General features: G+C 38.9%; 2 protein-coding genes and 1 pseudogene across 4 annotated transcripts; 2 read left to right on the top strand and 1 right to left on the bottom strand.

The window, feature by feature from the left end:
• The window catches only part of LOC121321628, a 34,295-nt pseudogene extending 27,101 nt beyond the window's left edge, over positions 1-7,194 (top strand).
• Positions 7,195-9,071: 1,877 nt separating this feature from the next.
• Positions 9,072-15,100, bottom strand: LOC121321988 (protein DPCD-like). Of its 3 annotated transcripts, none has more exons than XM_041261381.1 (6): positions 15,029-15,100; positions 14,513-14,593; positions 14,258-14,382; positions 13,443-13,576; positions 9,728-9,830; positions 9,072-9,417 (listed from the first exon to the last, which is right to left on the bottom strand). In XM_041261381.1, exons 1-6 carry the CDS (start codon positions 15,090-15,092, stop codon positions 9,313-9,315), a joined length of 612 nt encoding a protein of 203 aa, XP_041117315.1. In that variant the 5' UTR covers positions 15,093-15,100; the 3' UTR covers positions 9,072-9,312. The 3 variants fall into 3 exon arrangements, with proteins under 3 accessions (XP_041117315.1, XP_041117317.1, XP_041117316.1); XM_041261383.1 differs by having other exon boundaries at positions 14,981-15,043; XM_041261382.1 differs by lacking the exon at positions 15,029-15,100 and adding an exon at positions 14,937-15,020.
• A 230-nt stretch (positions 15,101-15,330) lies between these two features.
• LOC121321627 (DNA polymerase lambda-like) lies at positions 15,331-22,523 on the top strand. The gene is made up of 10 exons (XM_041260629.1): positions 15,331-15,354; positions 16,046-16,229; positions 16,523-16,820; positions 16,920-17,088; positions 17,175-17,182; positions 17,591-17,876; positions 18,137-18,310; positions 18,531-18,659; positions 20,648-20,816; positions 20,966-22,523. Exons 1-10 carry the CDS (start codon positions 15,352-15,354, stop codon positions 21,325-21,327), a joined length of 1,782 nt encoding a protein of 593 aa, XP_041116563.1. The 5' UTR covers positions 15,331-15,351; the 3' UTR covers positions 21,328-22,523.
• Positions 22,524-22,706: the final 183 nt, after the last annotated feature.

The following is a 22,706-nucleotide window of genomic DNA, read 5'->3' as shown; positions in this document are numbered from 1 at the left end:
TAATGTTCCCACACAAGCGGTGCGTAAAAAAAGAGACCCCCAACTTTTCACAACGCCTTTTCTCTAGTAGAAAGAAACACACACAAAACAGAAAACCCACCAGCCCATCAAAGAGTCCCCCCATTGAACTGAAATGAAATTCCTGGCATTCTTGTTGCAAAAGAGGGTTAAATGTCTGAAATTGGGGGTCGCCGTGTTATACAAATTGCAATCTAATTGTTTTTAGAAGAACGCGTGTGGCATTAAAAGGTCCCCATTGTCTTCCCCAGCATTCCTGGCTTTTATTTGTCGCTGGAGAGTATCAGGATTGGGTAAATTAGTGGAAATGCAGAGTGTGCAATGCCACTTCTGTTTGTTTTCCACCCTGAAAGACCCAGTGGGCTCCTTTATGTACCTGTCTGGTGCTGTTTGAAGAAACTGGCTGTTTCCCATAGCCTCGCTGTGTCAGTTTATACACTAAACTTAACCTTATAAGAACTTTGACAAAAACTAGCTGTATCCTATAGCCCTGGCACCTGAAGAAAATGTATCCTCTTTTTTATTTGCCAATAGGCCTTTTCATTAAACATGTGTGTGGCCCGGATGTTCAGAAAGGCTGAAGGGATCCCAGGGAGTAAGAAATTCCAGCTACCAGCTGGCTGAGCAGAAAACCAGACAATCGCCACCCAGGGAACTGGGTGATCCTGAGAGCTGGCCTGCCTTTTGAGAAACCAAAGTTCAGGATTCAGAGCCAGTCCCAACTGAGATGAGCTGGGATTCTCCAAGAAAACTTGAACTCTGACTTGCATTTTTTTTTTTTTAGTTCAGATTTTCTATAAGAGGATTTCTATAAAAAAGAAAGGAGATTTAAAAATAAATAATTACATTTAATACTTACTAGATTAAGAAAACAATAGTGGTGCAGTCATTGCAGACTGTGTATATCCTATTTTATGTTGAATTTGTCATACAGAAACATGCATTGGGCTTGCATTTACTAGCATGGGATGCTTTACGAATACCTAGAGCAGCACTAGGCATTGTTCGGAAACCGAATCGTGTTAGTACAGTGGTGTGATGAATGAACTTTGTAGGCAAAAAAACAAACAAAGCTAATTTAATTCTTTGAAGTCTGATAGTGTGTCAAAAGAAGTTGGCTAAACATATATCTCTTTATTTTAATAACTGTTCCCTCAGAAGCGTATAGATTAAAAACTAAAATCGAGTGCTGATGTTCGGATTGGCTGAGTGTATGAATTTACATTACCTTGCTCGCTACTCGCTGCTCGAGGCTCATCTAAAAGTGTTCAAGGTGTATTCTCCCATAGGGGCTGCACAATAGTTCCTGCTAGTTTTAGTTGCACTTTAGGGAAAATAGGGGCTCTAATATTATTACATCCTTCATAATACTAATAATTTTCCAACCAGATGAAACCTTTCATTAATAATAAGTAATATGCAGAGGCACTACAATATCTGAAATGGTAAAAACAACCAATTGGTTGGTTTACATTCTTTTTTATTTTTTTAAAGAACCTAGAGAAAGAAATTAGTTACTTTTTAAAGCAGAATTTTACTTTTAGGATGCATATAGGTCTAATTATGTTTGAAAATAATAATATAAGTGTTGCTTGGTTTTCTTTTATTTTTTATTGTGACACGAAGCGTTTAACCTGACGATCCCAACAAAGTAAAAGCCATCTTCAGAGCCATCACTCTTTCTCCCAGCTGTCCCCGACCAGGTAGTTAAAGATTTAATTCTTACCTCCAATCATATAATCTGTGCAGTTCCTTTTATTTAGTTGCCAGTGCTGTATCAGCAGCCCAGATGATATATGGAGCGTGTTCTGCTTTCTTCTCCTTGCGTGGGGATTTTTCGGGAATGAGAAGCTGCTGTGGAAAGTAGTGGGTATTTGGGCTTCTTTCTCTTCTTCTTGTTTGAAGTTCAAAAAAGCTGAAATGTGGTTTATTTCCTTTATCTGTTGTTTGTCTTTCATCTGTCTTACTCTCTCTTGTTTCTGAATATAGGGAAGAGAGAGAGGAGTATAGGGGCATTGCGGAGAGCTTGCTCGGGAGCTTGATTTCTCTATTGCCTTGGAACATGAAGTGGAGCTGCCATTGCTGCCACATGTCTCAACTGCTTCAGACAGATCAACCCGGTTTCACAACAAGCTTACTCTTATGCTGTTGGTCTGTATTTGTTTGTCTAAACATGTAGGTTGAATCACCAGCCAAGCCTGACTCGGGTGATGTGTAACTGTAAAAATATTATCTAGAGGGTAGAAATGTTCTACTTCGAAATGGGCATGGGCGTGTTGGGTAAGTAACTCAGTCCACTGAAGACAAGAATATTATGCAAATACAGATATGTATTATGATATGTATGCATTATGTGCATATTGTATTTTGCTGCAAGGTAACGTGCCTTAATGCATACAAGAAAATGTTTGCAGATCGAGAGAAATGAATCTGCTTCTGTAGATGTATAAAATCTGGGATAAATAGTTGGGCATTCTCAATGTAATTCTGTCCACAGGTAACACTTTCTAATATGACTTCCACAACCCTGATACAAGTATTGAGATGTCTTGAGGTGGAGTAAATATATCTAGACCATGCTTTTATATTAAATTATATTTATTTAAAAAATTATATATATATATATATATAGGTAAAATGTATTATCTTATACTCACTATTACAGCGATCATTTATGTAGCAAACAAACATGTTACTGAAAGCCAGCTAATGGATTTGTTGGCCATTAGACCATTAGGTTTCATGAAGGACTTTTTTCTTTTCTTTAATGATGGAGCCATTGAAGTGATAAAAGCGCTTTCCAATAACCCCACCAGCAGCCATATGGTTTGCCCAGAACCCCATTGCTGAGAAAGCCCCTGTCCAATAACCTCCCTCCCTGGGGTGAAGGTTGGGGATTATTAGCCTGCCCTCCATGTTAAGGCTTGTTGGAGAAGCTAGCATGGGGGGTGGTCACTAAGGACAGCTGTCCCTTCTAAATGGTTGCCAGGGACCAGGTATCAAGGGCCCATAAGTCACACACAGTCACGGTCATGGAGGGAATTAAACGGCAACAAAGAAATTGTTATTCTACATAATCTGCTCTTTGGAGTAGTGGCTGGGGAGTGAGCTGGTCTCTGCGGGCTGGCCCGGCTGTGATCACAGAAGCGTGTTGCCTCCAGAGAGAGGCCGGGCCCCTGGCTTTTCTCATCTGGGAATGGGCCGCAGCTTCTTTATTTTGTTAGCCGCTAATCTGCTTTCTGAGCGATTTCTGCGACACAAAGGTGTTTACTTATTTTAACATCTCCTAGCACTTGATTTGTCTTTTGTGTGGTCTGTAGATATTCTGAGAGGACTGAGTGGGGGGGACGAGGGATTAGCTCAGAGAATGAAGGTGTTTTGCTACGGTGAGACTCAGGGTTCAGGACCTGGACAGGAACAAGTTAACTGGAGTCGCTGAGACAGACAGGTCTCTCCAGGGCAGCCATATCTTTCAAAGCTTCTTATGTTCTGGCATCTCATTTTGCTTCTTTTCTTCCCCCTCCACAAGTATTGAAAATAGTTTTAGTTCGGTCTTAATTCTATCTTATATAATAAAATAATAATATTAATTCCTGCAATATGTTTACAATACTTTATTTTTTTTTTTAAACAGTTTGAACAGTTTGAAATGTTGAAAGGAAATGTGCATATACAGTATTTCTTTCCTAATAGTATTAATTGTGTGATCAAGGCCAGGTCAAGTTTGAAGGTAAAGCAATGCATTGCTTTAATACTGCAATATGTTCAATTTCAAAGCTAAGTTTAAACCTCTTACAAACACCCTGGTGGAAGGAACAGGCCTGTACTGCTGCCAGTTGGTTTTGCACCTGTGACCCTTGAGGCCCTGTAGTGAGTTGGCAATCAAAGGGCTGAAGCCACCAGCACTCTGAAAACTCTCTCTCTCTTTCAGATTTCCACAGAGGAGCCGGTGTCCTGGAGTCTCCCTCAACACTGCTGTCCTGCAGATATGGAACTTACGCCCGGTACTGGGATGTCAGGGCCAGAACCAGATAGGAAGGGGTTAAAGGGAGCAGGGTGCACCTGCAGGTGGAATATTGGAATTGTTTTTTTCAAGGCTTGGCTATTGCCCCTATAGGTGTTTAAACAGTAATCTGGTTTCCAGTGCTGCTGTCTTCATCCAGTAATGAACACACACAAATCACATCTTGGGTAATAGTCTCCATGGGTTTTTTTTTCATAAATTATTGACTATGGATTTGAAGCATTTTGCACCGTTGTCCAAAAAATATCCTGCAGTGATTGGTGTTCATAATGGATCACTGCCCTGAGGGTGTTAACAGTCTGAAAAAGAGCACTGGAGATAAAAGACCTCTCGACATTGGAAAAGAGTAGGCTTTGAGATGGCCAGTGGTTGTGTGTAGCGAACACACTGTGTTCACACACAATTACACAAGGCCAATGAAGTAACACAAATAAGACATGACTGAAGGCAGGCCCTGGAGAGATTGAAGGATAAATGCCCACCTCTTTAGATATCAATAATTAACGCAGAAGCTGGGGGAAGCCAATATGCGGTCGATCATTAGATCGTTTTTCAGTCGCATAATTTACCCTCTTAGTGCCTGCTCTGCTGTAAAAACAGGGCCATCTTGAGGTAATCCTGCTAAAAGTTAATTCAAGGAAATGTTTTTAACTCTTCGAAGAACAACTTTTTCATCGCTCATCACATTTAGAAAACTTTGCATGGTTTTTTTGCAGCTTTCATAATTTTTAGAAACAACTCTGAATAATTGCAAATTTCATAAAGGAAATGTAGGTAAAAGGTGTGTGTGTGTGTGTTTGGTATGTATATGTATATATAGATAGATATATAAAATGTAACAGGATCTGTATCTCTGATAAGCAGCAGCATTTACTGTTTAAGAGAGTGATTCTCTTGAAATGGCCATAGATCACAAAATCAATAAATAGTAAAGTGTGTCGTGAGAACATGGAAGTCCCTCATTGCTGCCACTCTGCTCTCTGGCCTGGTTAGTGTGGCAGCAGCGTGGAATTCTCCTCCACCCCCCACCCCCAGAGAGAGGCAGGCGAGACGTCGCTGTTGTCTTTCTGCTGCCCCGCTGTCTGCCTCATGATTCCATGAGGCAGACAGCGGGGCAGTCCCACAGCATTAGTTCTTAATAAACCCCCTAATGGATAATTGATCTCTATTGGCTTGGCACTGACTGACACTTTCCTTAACTGATTCGATCCTCTCCGCTCCTCTCTGGCCAGCACTGAAACAGACAGCCACTTTCCGCACACAGAGAGATGATGTTACAGTGTAAAGGGGAAGCAGTTCCAAGCCTGATACCCTTTTGACACAGCTCCACTTGAAAAAGATGATCATTTCCCATTGTATTGAGTAAAGATTGAAAGCTTTTATATCCCTCCTAGAGTAGCCTGTATTGCAGTGCCATTGTGAACCTGCCTTTAATCATCGTGAAAACTATTGATTTTCAGTGAAAACTGAATACAGTGAGGTTACTCAGCGGTAAAAGAAAACGAGGGTCCCACTTGATTATTGAGGCATGAAAATATGATTAAATAAAGTTGGGATCAATTTAAAGAGAACACCACACAATTTAGCATTTATGTAAATCCTGCAGTGGGTAGAAATTGCAAGTGTGAGTTTGATAGGGTGATATGAGAAGTATTGCTGTTTCAGAGGCTAGTGTGTTTGCTTTGTCTTGTACTGTATTGCATATTCTTTGTTTAGGTACACTTTGCTACCAGAATCTCAGAAGTGAAGGGTTACCTTTTGATTGAAGCTGCACTAATTTTGGTTCCTTAACAACTGGAACGGTTCTCTTAAAGTGCTTCATTTACCAGCCAAGAGCACAGAGACAAGAACCTAGCTGTGGGGGAAGGTGTTGCTTTTACACCTGAATTCTCTGAACAGATTAGTGGTGCTTGTCTCCTGCTATTCTGCCCAACCCTCAGGAATGTCCTGACAGGAAGACATTGTGCTGCGTTTGAGAGCCCAGGCCCTCTTTCCTTTTCTTTGAGAGTGTGTGTCATGGAGTGGGAGGAACCTCACGACAGTGCCCTCTACTGTATCCAGAGGAACAGCGATCAGATGATACGGTGTGGTCCAGCTCTGGGACAAGCGGCAGACACGTTGTTTACAGGCGAGCTGCACTAGCAAGTAACAAGATATGCCTTACATTTCTGAAGCAAGGTGGAAAGAAGCTCCTCTCTTGCTGAGGTGACCCTTTCTTGAGTCTTTAATGTATAGTGGAGCACTTGCATCATTCAAGCATCCTCAGAAATTACACCGTTCAACTTGAGGCCCATGTAATGCATGAAGACACCCAAGGTGTACTGTAAATAGGCGGCTTTTCAATGTGTGTCTTTTACACAGGCTATGGCAAAACAGGAGTGGAACCTGCTGTAAAAAGTCCATATTTAAAATGATATTTTAAACTCATAAAGCTGTCATTTTGTACAGTCAACCTGAACTCACGGCGAAAATGTCAAGTAGCACGGTTAGGAAGGAATGGCCTGTAATTTATGTTTTATGTTCAGGTATTGTAATTGGAGGATAAAACCGAAGTGATCTGTGCGTTTTGGCATGGTTTTTAAGAAGCAATGTAATAAGATGTTTTACTTTACTTAACTTCAGTTTGCAATTTTCTGTCAACTGGTGTGTTATCAAAATCAAGTATGTCAAATGCACACAGACAATGCAATTATTTCATGTCGCTTTAGGTAAACAGCTTAATTAAAAGCCCTTTGCAGCAGGACATGTCGCTAAAGGGAACGTAGTAATAAACACCTGTAAATAGACACACCACCAGATGTAATGTGAAGCATCTCTCCCTGTCCTTGCAGACCTCCTTGTCCTCCCCTACCAGCAGCCCAGTTTACTGTTTCTGTTTCAACAGCACCCACCTGTATGCCGCCTGGGCCTCTGCACTGTATGTACTGGATTTCAAAGGATTAGACTCACGAGGCAGGAAATAAAACAAATATTACAAGATAAAGCAAGAACAGCGGGAAGTTTCCAAGACAAATCTTGACAGATTGTCCCCAGAATCCGGAATGCCTGTTGGTGCTGCACAAATTCACTTCTTCATGGGATAAATGAGGCTCTATCTTGGAAGCCAGAGGCACATCAGCTGCTTTCTATTGCCTTTAACATAGTGTATTGGAGAAGGGAGAAATCAGGACTGAAGAATATATAATATAGATGGGCAGAGGGTGGTTGAAGGGTTTAAAGTTCTGAGCTCTTCAGTTCAAATTCAGCCAAGATCCATGCCAGTGTGCCTGACCTGGAGAGATAATCCTTTGCATGGCTGAAAGTGTATTCTTCTGTAAAGGATGCCATTGGTGCAAAGTGTATTAAGTACCTGGTGCAGATTGCAGTTACCCTAGCTATGCAGGACCACTAAAGCCGTATCAGTTGCTGGATTTGAATTTGGGTCTTCTTTAAGGGAGAACCTTTAGAAAAGATTTAGTTTTGCTTCTACGCTCCACAGCCTTTGCAGTGACTCTTGATTTGATCAAGGGAAAGACATGTTCCCACTTGACAAAACTCAGCTGGCCTCAAATTCTGTATGTTCAATGTGTATAAATATATTTAAAGCAAAATAACAAAAACTTGGGGCAAAACATTTACATAATCAATATTAAATTCGTGTTGTTAAAAAAAAATTGATGAGGCTATGGGAAATGTTTGTCAAAATTGAAACATTATTTGTACAATTTAAAAAACACAGGGAAGGCAATTTTTGTTTTTAACATTATAGAAATCCATCCCCTGAGCAGCCATAATTTTACTCTTGATAACTGAAAAGAGTTTTTTGCAAATGCCAACACAGCACAGAATTAAAGAACTTTCCCTTCAAAGACCAGAAATAAGATTTAGCAACATAATCTAACCCTGGACAATGATAACCCACATGATGATTAAGAAAGTCCTATTGATGCATTTTTTTAAACAATAGAATGATTAGTCTGTGCAGATGTTCGAACAACAGTCAGGTTTATGATGTACTGTCTTACCAGCATGTATATATAAACTATTATATTTTTCATAGCATACTCTTATCTCAGTAATGGCAAATATGCTGTTTTGGTGAAATAAGTTGTTACTGATTTAATGTATTTATTTTGTTAAGGTATGTCTGTTTTTTTTGTTTTTTTTTTAAATCAAGGTAGTTAAACATCTCTCTAGTGTTAGCCCTGGAGATCATTCACGCAGGAATACGCACATCACCTGGGGTATAAACCCATATAACAGCCAGGAAAAGACATCAGAGGGAACCAAGTGGGGAAATGAAAAGATCTCGAAATGCAGAGAAATGTATGGCCTGCCGCTGCTACCCTTCAACTGAGCGGCTGACCCTGACACAAGAAGGTGTGAACTCAACATCCGTTTCTGACAATACTAACAAGTGGGAGGCCGCCGGGGAAATGCTGTTCTGCATTTGACCATTTTACAGCGCTTTGCAGGTACTTATTACTAGTTGCACATCACTGTTACTTTGATTGTAGGACACACAACATGCCAACACATGCCTTAACATCTGTTAATCCTCTGCCTTTAAAAACACATTTCTTCCACAGAACTTTAATACCCAGGAATTTCCCTCTGCAATTGCAAGTTTACAGTGGAATGTGCTACAAAATCCTGCAGGATAACCTACAGCATCCAGCATTTCTGGGAATTAACAGCTCTTTTGATGTGACATGGACAAAGGTGTGTAATAATCAGCAGACGGTGTGCATTACAAAATGATTTTGCCTTTTGCACAATAAACATGTAGCTGTTTTGGCTACAAATTAAATAATCCTTTTTGTACGATTAGAGGTTTACCACATTCCACAAATATAATTCTGTAAATCTTCACACTGTTAAGAAAATAGCACCTTGCCATAATTTATGAAGATGGTGATTTGTAAGATTTTATTATTAATAAATATTTTATATACCACTGTTTCATGAAATACTTTTATTTTATTTATGTATTTTATAAAACAGCTATATATTATACAATGAGGAGCAACAGAAAATAAACCACTGCTGCTGCCAAACACATGTAGAAATAATTATTAGAAATATAAAGACAAACATCAGTCACTACACAGTGCCTTTTCAACGCAGAATCATATGTTTTCAGGTGTTTTTTTGATCTACGCTTCTTCCTGATGAAACTAAAACTGTTCAGCAGAAAAAAGTGTTTAAAAAATGTATTGGCAACAAGTAGCATGCTTTTGAGCCAGACCCTTCGCAAGCGTACATGGATGGAACAAGGCGATTCAGCTGTCTCACTGGGTTTTGCAATCCACTTCTCCATCACTGGAGCCCTTCATCTTCTTCACCTCTCTCAGCACCTCCTGTTCCAAGATCAGGATCTCTTTGGGTTTCTGATACTGCAGACACGAAACAAAAACACCAAACTGTATTTCTATCCATTTCTTTTAATCTGTAGGTGCTGACTTGGATACTCAAAACACACATTTGCACACCAATTCCTCGAGTCGTACAGGGTGATAACTTCACTACAAGAACAGGGCTCGCATGCACTCAGGAATTAGATGAAAAAGTCCCTGGGTTAGAATTACCCGAGAAAAACTTAAACCCATAGATTAGAAAGCACAGATCTTGCCTGTTGATGTCTTAGAATTAAAGGATTAAATACTGGGGCACTACAAGGGAAAAATGAATAACCACATAACTTACACTAATGATCAAAGTGTTGTTGGCATGTGCAAAGCTGAGGGCAGAGCTCTCCAGTGACAACTGGCACCTGTCCATGTCTGGAATGGAGAACTTCTTGAAATACCTGAATCAAGGATAGAGGAAAAGATAGTGCAATGTGTTAGCTCTGTGGCTTTATTTACAGAGATAAATTCCAGTGACCTAAACACAATCTGTGCTGTATCGGTAAAAGATTAATTAAGGCTGACCTACACAAAACCGGAGATGATTTGTCTGGAAGTTCACACAGTAGAATCTGGTAGACAATAGTGTTTAAGTGGTGATAGCATTTTGTGGTGTATAAAAGCATTACAGAAAAAGGCAGAGCAGGTGTGAATACTCATTTGTGATACAGTTACTGCTGTATATATAAAGTTTCAGACTATATATACAGTAGGCTATAATACTAGCACATTTGAATGTTCTCTTTTGGGCCTGACCAGTACTAGAAACAAAGTAATGGTGACTCCTCTTTCCATATGGCCATTCTTATTTGAAATCTATAGAGCATCATTTTAAAGCAATAAAAACTTCTATAAGATGTAACACAGGTGATAGATATTTTAAAATGCTCATGGGGGTGGGGGCTAGTTTGGTACTGCACCTTTAAATTGTATTTGTACAGGATGTAATTCACACTATATTAGCAGTGAGGAGGCAGTGAGATTTAGCTAAAGAGTTAGTTTTCTGGGTACCCTGCAGTGTTGCCAAGAGGATTTGAAGGAATTAACTAAAACATACACATGTAACATTGTACATCCTTTAGGATAATCCATTGGAGATTCCGTCCTCCCTCTAATGGATTGCTTGCATTTACCACAACGGATGCATTTTCAGCATGTTCCACTGAAATTCTTTATAAATTCCACTCACCAGGACTAGGAGAGCTGAACTTCAATATAAACAGCTGCAATTGAAAATCTCTCATGCCAAGGTTTTTATAGCGCTTTAAGACTTCAAAGGATCCTATTATCCTTTTTGTGTAGATTATTATTATTATTATTATTATTATTAATAATAATAATAAATGTTTAAAAATGATAATATAAAAAAAATCATCCACTATTCTTGTACAGTAATAATGTTTACTAAATTTAGATTTGATATTAAAATGATAAAACTAAGAATATCTATAAACAAAATATGGCCCTAGTCTAAAAGGAAGTCTGAGGGTAGACTAAAATAGCTGAGAACAAAAGGGCACATGTTTGACAAACTGAGGCAGCAAGCCCAAGCGGAATAGTAAGATGATGCTACTTTTCACAGAGAGCAGCTAGTAAACATTAATCTGGAAAAACAGGCATCTTCTGTGATTTGCCAATCATAGCAACAACCTGAAAGAATCTCTTTAAACTGTCCTTGATCTACTCTAAACCAAAGACTGATAGAACAGCTTATATTAGAAATGGTTGGTGTCCAAATATTAGAAGACATTTTGTTTCACATAGATTATAAGCAGTAACATTTCACCCACTACGACCAGCTTGTGATAAAGGCTCATGTATGAGGTCTTGCGGTCCAAGCCACTCAAACCTAGACTGACAGTTTTAAAAGATTAAACTGCATAATGTGACATATTCATTTTTTTTTTTGTATATGTCCTGTTTTTCCACATTGAAAGTCTGATGGCAATCAATCACCTACAGATCCAGGAAGGGCAGCTGGGCCAGCTTTCGTATTGACAGGCGTTGCCTTTATTGCAGTACTCAGTTTATACTTTGCCATTGCACTGCTAATGTAGAGTGTCAGTGAAACACAACACACAAACACAGAAATACTGGAAAACCAGACAAAAAGCACAACCATCACAAAAGGATAAGGAAACAGTACTTTAGCACTTTACTCTATGACAATGTAACCCAGTGCTGTACATCCCAGTCCCAGGGCAGACACTACTTTACAATAAGTGGCTCTTCAAATGAATACGGGTTCAAATAATGGCTGGTGTGATCAGTTCATTATAAATGTGTTTTAATTCAACACAATTTATTTTAATATAATGTGTACCAGTCATTATCTTTTTTTCTGTAGATATCGTTTAAGTTATCAGCATATTATTAGCATTCAAAGCTTGTTGAACAGAAAGTAGTGAAACCAAATCCAATCATTTTTAAGTCCTGTAGCCTTTAACATTCTGTTTCAAATGCAATGTTACAGAGCTAGTGAGAAATTTTGAAGCCTGAATGTTATTTTTTTCACTCCTTTTCTAACATTACATTTTCCATTCACAAACACATTAAAAAAAAACAGACTGCATTGGAAATGCTGGAAACAAGAGCAGGCTAATTGGCTCTTCAAGGCTCATCCCTTTTTAAAATACCACTTCCCCAGAGTAGCATCTTATTTCTTCTTGAAATACACTCTTAACTATGGTGTCAATCCCCACCACCACTTCCTATCCAGTTGACCTTTGTGGTAAACATCATTATGACTGAGGTCAATTAAAGCTGATGTAGTGTTTCAACACGAATAATGCAGCAGTGTGTCAACTCTCTCCACAACTAGTAGCACATGTTAAAAACCTGGTAAGTTCTTTCAGTAGGTGCTGTAGTGGTTAGAGCAGCTGCCATGCTGTCTCTGGGACCGGGGTTCAGTTGTGACTGGGGGCACCAAGGCAAAATCAGTTCTTGTAATCTCAGCTTACTAACTTGGCACAAAATGGCTTCCCAGCTCCACGAAGCTGGCAGTTTCATAATGATTCAACTGTACATAAAGAGCTTTGAGATTGTGGATGGAATGTACTAGATATTTAAGTAAGTATGTTTAAACATTCAGGAAACCCACCTGAAAACAAGCCAGCACAGCATGCTGAAATTGAAACCCAGTTTCAAGGACATTTGCAATATGCTGATGGCTGCTGGTTTAGCATCTTTGAGGCCTGAGTTACAAATGTATTCCCAAGCCAGGCACTGCACTCCAGGAACAAATTATTGAACGGGAAACAGTATCCTTCTTTGGTATAGTTGTCAAGATGCAATATTTTGGAGGCTGATGGCTAAAGTCCTCCCCAGCGAAGCTGGGTGGCTCAATGGGATGAAAAATGTGTAAAATCTCCCCCTTAGAGTCTGACCCCAGATCAGTGCAGTTAAAAATGCAAGGTCCACCTGTTTTCTTCTAGATCGCATCACTTATGTGAAGTAAAACACGTTTCTCTAGACAAGTGGCTGCACCTTTTTAGAGTGCTCGATTCAAAATGGTATTTCCCTGTTCACTCAATATAGTGATTCATTTGTTCATGCTGCCATCTTCAGGCAAGATCCTGAATCACATCCTAGTATTCCTAAACTAACTGAGAGTTGCATTGCAATCAGTTTATTTTTAAAATTGGTATACCTGTAAATAGCAAATCCTTGATTTTGTTACCTTTGCAGATAATCAAACACTTTTACTAGTATACTACTATTAAGGCAACCCTGTAGGTTTCAATTGTTGTAATAAAAACACTAGTGTGTTTCACAGTTTGTGATGGTGGTCCACTACTTAAGGCGCTATATAAAAATAAATATATTATTATTGTAATGTTAAAAAAATGAATTAATTATTAATTATAAAAAAACCAATGTCAGTTACTAGTGAAAATGAATCACTTGTGGGTTATAAAATGAGTATCAGGATGTATAGTCGATATGGGCTCTGTGTTTGCATATTTGTTAGCAGTTTTCCTCAAGTTCAATATGAATAGGAACGTTTGGTTTACTTCTTGTTCATGGTTCGCACGATGCAGCAGCGCTCAGCTTGCTCCACTGACAGGTGGTACACATCCTTGGGGTAGGGAAGGTTCCGGATTCTCCACTGGAAACTGCTCTTGGTATCTTTCCGCATAAAAACAGGCTAAACAACAAAAACACAACATGCATTAATAAACCAGCATCACTGTAACAAAGTCAATACCCAGCTAAAGAAAGACAATCCGGCAGTTAAAGGCTACCGATAAAATGGGTTTTCACAATGACTAGAACCACAGGCTGAAAAGTCAAGCCACCCAGCGTGATCCTTAGTGCCCCCACTGGCCATTGTACCCGACTGCAGATGGATCTTGATGGCCAATGGTTCCACACTCCCCTGTATAAACACAACTATTGGGGTGTCCACTGGTTCTCCTAGTTAAAACCTCATTAACTGAAGTGATTGGCGTGACAGCAGGAACAGAGGCCACCCGCTGATTAGCAATAAAAATACATTATATTATATATACATATATATATATATATACACACACACACACACACACACACACACACATATATATATATTAGTGTGTGTGTGTGTATATATATATATATATATATATATATATATATATATTATATATATATATATATATATATATATATATATATATATATATATATATATACATATACACACATACATACACACACATATACACACACACACACAGAGAGTAACTTTTCTTTATTATCCTGGTTCAATAAAAGCTATTGTTATGGCACTGTTAGATTACTTTAGTGTGGAGAATAGCTTGTCATAGTTCAGTATTGTTTCTCTTACATTGGAGCTGTTTTCCTTTAAAAGCTGTGGCTCCAGAGCTCCCACAGTGGAAGGTGCCGGCTCCCCCACCTCAATCTGCCACTGACCCAGCACTCCAAGGGCATTCTTCCCACGCCATTTTCGAACTGTCACAAACACACATCATGTGAAGTGTATTAAAGTTACTGTTGGAGCAGAAGGCAGGGCACTTGAATGAGATTTTTTTTGTTTGTTTGTTTTTAAGTTTTTTTAAGCAATCCTACAACAACCACTTACCAATTAGTTCATCTGTCTTCAAGTCATATTCCTCAGCCATTTCTTTACCATCCAGAAATAAATAATGGATCTTCCTTTTCCCTGTCACAATAAAGAGACGTAATCATTAACACGGAGATCGGCATACACTTTCTCTACAATGAACCTGGGGCTCATTTTTAACTTTGATTAAACCTAGAAGTAAAATGTCCGTTGTTCAGTGTATATCATGAGCCATATCACTGCGGGCAAAATCGTTCAAACATGTAGAACTGTACATGGCGCGTAGCACACAAACCTACACTGCATTTAATACAAGACTCGTATTATTAAAAAATGAATATAACTGTTACAAAGACTCGTGTCCTAGTGTACTGCCCCTCATACCCCACCTGTTACTCTCACTACACATCTCGTACTACAGTTAATCAAATGAAAAGCCTACGTGTTGTTGTAATTGACAGGAATACAATTAACAAATGTCCTAACACCAAAGCAGCACCGACTGCTAATATCTGTCTTCTACAATCTGTTCACCATCTTGTATTAGCGCTGTTTTCTTAGATGCTTTCAACGACTCCAACCAGCTCTGCACAGCCATCTTGAAAAACTGCCACACTTCCTTCTGACCCCGACGCTCAACTCGTTGTTATGGCAACCACGGACCGTTTCATACTATTTGCAAAATACATTTCGTATTGATAATAAAAACAAAACACAGTTATTTATTGAAATACAATTGATTTGTTGGTATTTTTTATTTTTTTTTATTTTAGTAAATTATAATTAATTTGGTTGGTTTGGTTCAACCCGGAAGTTAAACGGTGTTTAAACTGAGTTGTGTTTTTGCTTGTGATTGTATGGTAAGCATTGAAGCAGGGTTTGGGTATTTGTCAAAATTGGGCGGGTGGACTTAATAGCGACATGCAATACATGGTATCCGAAATTAAGTTAACAAAAAAAAAAAAAAAAAAAAAACCTTAAAGCGTTTATGGCATTTTAATGTGATTACAACTGGAGGTTCTGTTGACGTTCAGATACCAGTACAAATTCTCCTGCCAGTAGGAAGCCCCAAAATATTGCTGCCATTAGGTTAACACAATCAGGGCTGAAGAAAAAGAAATACATGCATTTTATTGACTTCACTGTTTGAGAAAGTGCAGTGGGTGGTTATATTAGGAAATTGTTTTGTGCCCATGCAGCTACTGGCAGCAGCGGAATCAGCAGCCTTAGTGCCAGTAAAAAAAACACTACTAGTAGTAACAACTGCCTTTAATGTAAGGAAGTAAGCTAACCTTATAATTAGAAATGAAAAAAATGCAATACTGTAAGTGACAGAAAATGCCTTTGTACACTTCCTCTATTTACCAACGGTTGTAACATCTGCTATAATGTAAGGAAGTAAACTACAGTTTAAAAAAAAAAATCAATACTTTAACAGCAATTGCCGTTGTACACTTCCCCTATTTACCAACGCCCACCGTTATGGACAATAAAAACATCTTGATTCATGTGTTTTTGATGGCTGTCTGATTAATATATGTTTTGCTGTAGTCTAATTTCAGATGTTCAATGTATCTGTCTATTCAGTGCATTAGTTACCCCTCTTCCCACCAGACAAGTGAATGCATGGAGTCTCAAGGAATCGTTAAAGCGTTCCGTAAAGTGAAGAGGACTGACACTGGGTTAGACAGAGAAGGACTGCAGAAGAAAAGAAAACAGGGGGAAACAGAAACAGGTGAACACTTTCTGTATCCCTCAGTACAATAACAGGCAGGTCAGTGTACACAGGTGAAATGTGAGAGATCAGCTAGGCAGAGCTTTCTGTTGCATTGTAGGCTGTGGGATTCAACCCCAACTGAAAGCAGGTACTTGGTATAAAATTGTGGGGAAAGATGTTAGCTGTAATTTTACAAATAATCCCTTTAACCAAAGCAGCCACAACCACCAGCCAATGTCCCTGTTAGCTTTCCAGATACAGAAAGCTTGGAGTCCATGTAACTTCCAATGAATGAAACTTTGCTGTTTCAGGTGACTGGCTCACTGGAATACATGTGTACATCATCCAAGCTGGGATTGGAAATGCCAGAAGTGGAATCTTTAAAAAACAAATAGTCCAGAACGGGGGGCAAGTTAGGGAGACCGTCTCTCCTGATGTCACCCATGTGTTAGTGGATGACTCCATGGACTGTGATCGTGCAATGCGCATATTGAAGATTGAGAAACTCCCTCCTGTAGTGCAGCTCATCAAATCATCTTGGCTGAGTCTGTGTATTGCTGAAAAAAAACTTGTGAACACTGCAGGTTACAGCCTTTTCATCCCAGACAGGTATATTTATACACATTTTCTTTATTCATTGTATTTTTACGACACAATAAGATAAAGGGGTACTGGTCACCGAAAAAATAAATAAATTCTGTTGCACAGGTACTTGAATTCAGACCTGAAAGGACTGAATGATGAATCTGAGCACAGAGATGCACCTGATTTAAGAACAAAGAAAGTGCTGAGTGTGGAGAAAAGGGTCGATACAGCGACAGGAGAGAATGCAGTGCTGCCTCAAGAGTCTGTCAATAAGAGCATCTTCAAGTCGCAGGTAGACTGCTTTCTCGTTAAGCTTTTTTCTTGTTCAGTATGTCAAAACTTAAAGCAAGACATACACCATAGATTTATTTTTGATAGACTCCCAGGTATGTATTTGGCAATAACTCCCTAAATGCTATCTTAATATATTCAGCATAGGCAACATTTCAATTCGTCTTGCTTTGTCCAAATTTGACAAACTGTCCTCATCAACCAACTAATTAGCAGTGGTTAGTAACACCATCTAGGTCCTGGAATAAAGACCCCATGCTGAAATGAATAATTTTGACCTTAGCAACCAAGGCTTATCAATGTGTGAACCTTTACTGGCTAGGAAGGTAGGGGGGAGTCCTTACCAAATATGTTTCTTGGGAACTTGCTCAAATAAAATTTTTATATATATATATATATATATATATATAGTGATATTATTAATGAGAACTGAAAAAAATTTATAATTTTGGTAATCATAAACGACATCAGTGACCCCTTCTAGTCTGACAGAAGGTCTGAAGCGATGGGGAAGATGGAGAGGTCACCCAGGGTGACTTGGAAGCACTACTCACAGGGTGCTATCCAAAAGCCGGGGACTCCAGTACAACAGCACCACCTGTTGGAGGGAAGTGGGTCTGCGCTCAGTCCTCGGAAGCCAAGAAAGAAAATCACAACAAGCACATTACTGACAAGCTGGAGGTTCTGGCGAAAGCTTATACCCACCAGGGGGACAAGTGGAGGGCACTGGGTTACTCCAAAGCTATAAACGCCCTCCAGAGCTACAGTAAAACTGTGTCTTCATTTGAGGTAAATTCACAAGGAACGAAACAAAAGTGGATTCAGAAGTTGAGTTTCATTTTATAATTGAGATAAACCTGGTAAATAAAGCTCATACATCCAAGGGAATCTTTCTGCTGGTAAACAAGCTGGCAGTCTGGAGCTGTAATAGTGTTGAATATCTCTAAAGAAATACGCCTTAACAATGTGTTTTAAAACAATGCCTACACACCCATATCACTATGACACCTTTACAATGTGACATTCACTGACTGTTTTCCTTTATATAGGAGGCATGCAAGATCCAGGGCATTGGAAAGCGGATGGCAGAGAAGATAAAGGAGATCTTGGAAAGTGGCCACCTCCGCAAGCTAGACCACATTGGGGAGAGTGTGCCAGTGTTGGAGCTCTTTTCCAACATCTGGGGTGCTGGAGCCAAGACTGCACAGATGTGGTATCAGCAGGTAATTTATGTCTCCCTGTACTCTTTACGTGCTTCTACTATTAGTTTATTGATGCTTCATAGTATTTTTCCTGTAGAATTGTATCTGCACACTTGGTTATTATTAGAAATGGTTTGATGTTATCTGAGATTAGCCTGCTTAGTTTAGTATATTCCTCTCTATGTATTTGGAGGCTTGGGTTTGTGTTCCTCTACATACTCTTCTCTTCTTGATTTGAAAGGGGTTTCGTACGCTTGATGATATTCGCACCAAAGCAACCTTGAATAGCCAGCAGCTGGTAGGACTGAAGCACTACGAAGATCTTCTGGATCGAATGCCGAGAGAGGAGGCTGCAGAGATTGAGAAAACTGTAAGCCCTTTTTATTAAATATCAAAAATAAATATTACATAATGCATGAAAGATTAAAGATTATATTTCACTCTCCTTCATGTGCCTAACAAAGAAAGCAATGGGTGCCAACATGGAGGTAAAGGCAGCTCTCTTTGTTGTTGCGGGATCAGTGAAAATAGGACTAAATTTAATAAAGAGCAGGGAAGTTGATTGGAAAGCTTTAAGAACTACACCTTCAGTACCTTCAGGACAAAAACTTCTACCCACCGGGCATCTAACACCAAACAGTGTCCTACACACGCCTATCCAGAAATCTTATATTAATGGGTTGTTGAAATGTGGGCATGTCTAAAATGTCTTTTTTGGACACTTTTATATATATATATATATATAGATATATATAGATATATATATATATATATATATCATATATATATATATTTTTTTTTTTCAAGTACGAAAATATAGTATCTCGTACGAACGAAGAAAAAACGACTTGAAGCTACCGATGTAAAGAAATCTTTTAGGGGGACGCTAGTTAGTGATAAAAGACGAAAATGAGAGACTGTCTGAAATTTAACGATCACGCCTCGGTCACCAAGGCCCTCTTTCATGTATCTGTGCATCAGAAGATGATTTCAGAGCCTGTGCTGTTAATCCAGCTCTTCTTTAAAGAACTGTATTTATAACAAAAATGAAAAAGGGAAAACCTGACTGATGGGTCCCACCGTGCAACCCCGCCTTGTTACAGTAACCATAGCAGCAGCAGCCACCCCAGTCCTGTCAATCATCCATGGCTCTTGGACCTGAAGAATACATCTTGGTGCTGGGGCCCTACAGTCCCTCTCCCTTTGGCATTCATCCTCCATTTATAAAACCCACACAAAAACGGGTTCTGGAATTGCGTCCCACTTTGCAAGTCAATCGGGAGAATCCTGATTGTCACTTTGAGAGTTGGGGCCTAATCCTATTGTTATTGTTATGGGATTACTTGTCCCAGATCCCTCTTTCTCCTTTGGGGCTGTAAAGGAGAATAGAGGGATTAAAGGGATTAGCCTGTGTCCCTCTAACTTGTCACACCAAGTTCTAAGGAACTATTGACTTCTCTGTCATGAATGAGAGGGGCACCTAAATAAGAAAAAAAAGTCCATTAGAAAAAATATAAAGGAACATTGTGATGTGTTTGCTGTTTCTGTTAACATAGAAGAAAGGTTTAAGAGGAATTTAGGTTCAGAAATGAGGCCCCTTTTCAAAGTCCATAACACAATTTGTAATCTAATTTATAAACAAATAAACTTAATAAAAAACATTAAAAAGGTTCTCTCATGTTTGAAAACCAAAACGTTTGCAACACTAATACTGAAGCCCACCGTCGGAAGACAGATTTGCAGTCGAGCACTGCTAGATTCCCACACCGCTCATGCCTGGCAGTGTGTGTCTTAACTATTTCAGAATGTCTGAAATTCCAGATCCCCCAACAAGATCTCATCTCCCCATTATACAAATAAGCCCCAGGCCAGTGCAGCTGAGAATAGAGATTAGCACATGTTCTTAGGTGTGCTTTTATTAAGTGTTCAAGTTTAATTATTTTTTTATATTTCTTTTTTTTAAATCAAGAGCAAACATTTTTGGTTTAATAATTGAGTGATTCCAGTTATAAGCAAAAGCTGTAAATTCTCCACAAATGAGTCTTGACAAATCTGAATGTGCTTAGATACATTTAAGACCCACTTTTTTCTGTGCTGAGAAGACACACAAACAGAAATACACCAATAAGCAGCATTAAAGCCACAACTATGATGTGGTACAGCATACTGCAAAATCATGTATGAACCTTAAACATGATAAAATGCAAAAGCTAATGGACAACATTATTATTAGGGTCATATTAAATGTGATATGAATATTTGCGATATGAACGATTCATAATTATTTGAAAGCCTATGTTATGATGTTATTATTTAATGATTCAATCCCTTGTTTTGTACTCCTGAATGCTCTCCTAGGTACGGGGGATGGCTTTGTCGTTGAACCCCGGCCTGGTGGTTGTGGCCTGTGGCTCGTATCGGAGAGGGAAGGCCACGTGTGGAGACGTGGATATTCTAATCACCCACCCAGATGGAAAATCTCACAAAGGCATCTTTAGTAAAGTCGTGCATGGCCTCCATCAAAGTGGTAAGCAGACCCTTTTACTACACAGCATTCTGATTGCTTAAACTTGCCTTGCAGGGCACTTTATAGGTAGAACGAATGGCAGATAGATGTGCCTGGGACTCTATTGTAAAGTTCTGTTGATCATTTCATGATTCCATTTCTCCTGAAAGATTTTCTGACAGATGATCTGGTCAGCCACGAGGACAATGGGAACCAGAAGAAGTATCTGGGAGTCTGTCGTCTACCAGGACCTGGGCGCAGGCACCGGAGACTGGATATTATTGTGGTGCCTTACAGCGAGTTTGCCTGTGCCTTGATGTACTTCACAGGGTCGGCACACTTCAACCGGTCCATGCGGGCCTTGGCCAAAACCAAAGCCATGAGCCTGTCTGAGCACTCCCTTAACCGGGATGTCCTCCGCAAGGGAAGCCTGAAGGTCACTCCGGGACTGCCCCTGCCTACACCAGCAGAGAAGGATGTTTTCACTCATCTCGGACTGCCATACAGGGAGCCTCAGGAAAGAGACTGGTGAAAGGGAGTGTAGCTTTTTGGCTGCATCAAGGATTTTGGGGATATTCTTGCCCTTTTCAAACCATTGTAAAATTAAGAAAAAAACACGTCGCACTAAAAAGAATTTGCACAATTGTCTTTTTCCAATGTGAGGAGAAAAACAGTATATTATATATATAAATCTTTTTTTTTTTTTTATGTGCATGCATATATAAAACAGTAACATATATAGATTGGTCTGTTATATAAAATGACTGTCCATACCTTGTTTTAGCTAAGAATTCATTGCCCAGAATAACAAACAGATGTTAGGCCTCTCTTGCACCCTGGAATCTGATCATGTGCAAAATGTATTGATAAATGTTTGTTTGTTTTACAACAGGGGGTAGTTTATTATGTATTTGATCACCTGTACTAATAATGAATTTGGAATGTTGGGGTCTTTTTGTATAATCATGGGGGGTGGGGAAAAAGTATTTAATGCTAAACATAAAGCCTGACTTTGTGTCCACTAATAGGGTTAATATTGGAGTCCAACATTCAGAGACCCACAAACTGTGGTGGGATTCAGGCGCCACCATGTGGTCCAAAGAATTACAGCTGTTGAATGATGATTGATTTAAAAATAAATAAAACATAGTTTCTAAAGTAGGCTCTCACTACTCCAAAGTATTGAACATTGCCTACACCATAATAAAAAATGGTTTGTCTAATATTTGTTTTTGTACAGACAGACAGTGCTTCTATTTTCTCAAAAATCAGTAATACCTTTTTGAATAACTAAACAGACAGCTAGGAATGTTGATATTCAGTTTTGCTTTCCACAGCTGTTATCAACATGCATGACGTCTTAATAGCATCTATTTAAACACATTAGAAAATGTGTTTAATCTGATAGCCTGGGCTTGTGTTGCTTGAATAGACACTGTACAGAAAGACACATTGATCATACGTCCTAGTGTCTTAAAGAGGTTTCATTGTTGAACAAACAATAGCAGTACTTTGCATGCCGTGGGTACGATGAGCTTCGCGTAATTGGTATGTTAAATAATAGCTGAATGCACTCTAGGCGTTGGATTTCAATTTCAGATCCGCTATTAATAGTTTTGCATTTCTAGGCAAGTTCCAGTGCCTCCTGGTTAAGCCAAACTGATCCATGATACAAATGGCTAAAGCATTTCACAGAAATGGTACAATTTATATATATATTATAGTATATATATATATATATATATATATATATATATATATATATATATATATATATATATATATATATGACTTTTTTAAATACCTGCAGTTTATAACTTAATTTGTTATGTTTCTATGACTCCCTATATCTACTTATTAACTTAAACAATCAAAACCTAATGAAAATGTAAATTTTAAAAAATCCAATAA

This window comes from Polyodon spathula, chromosome 10 (genome assembly GCF_017654505.1).
Source record: "Polyodon spathula isolate WHYD16114869_AA chromosome 10, ASM1765450v1, whole genome shotgun sequence".
Classification (NCBI taxonomy): Eukaryota; Metazoa; Chordata; class Actinopteri; order Acipenseriformes; family Polyodontidae; genus Polyodon; species Polyodon spathula.
The sequence above is the reverse complement of the archived record's forward strand: the minus strand, read 5'-3'. Positions and strand labels throughout refer to the sequence as shown.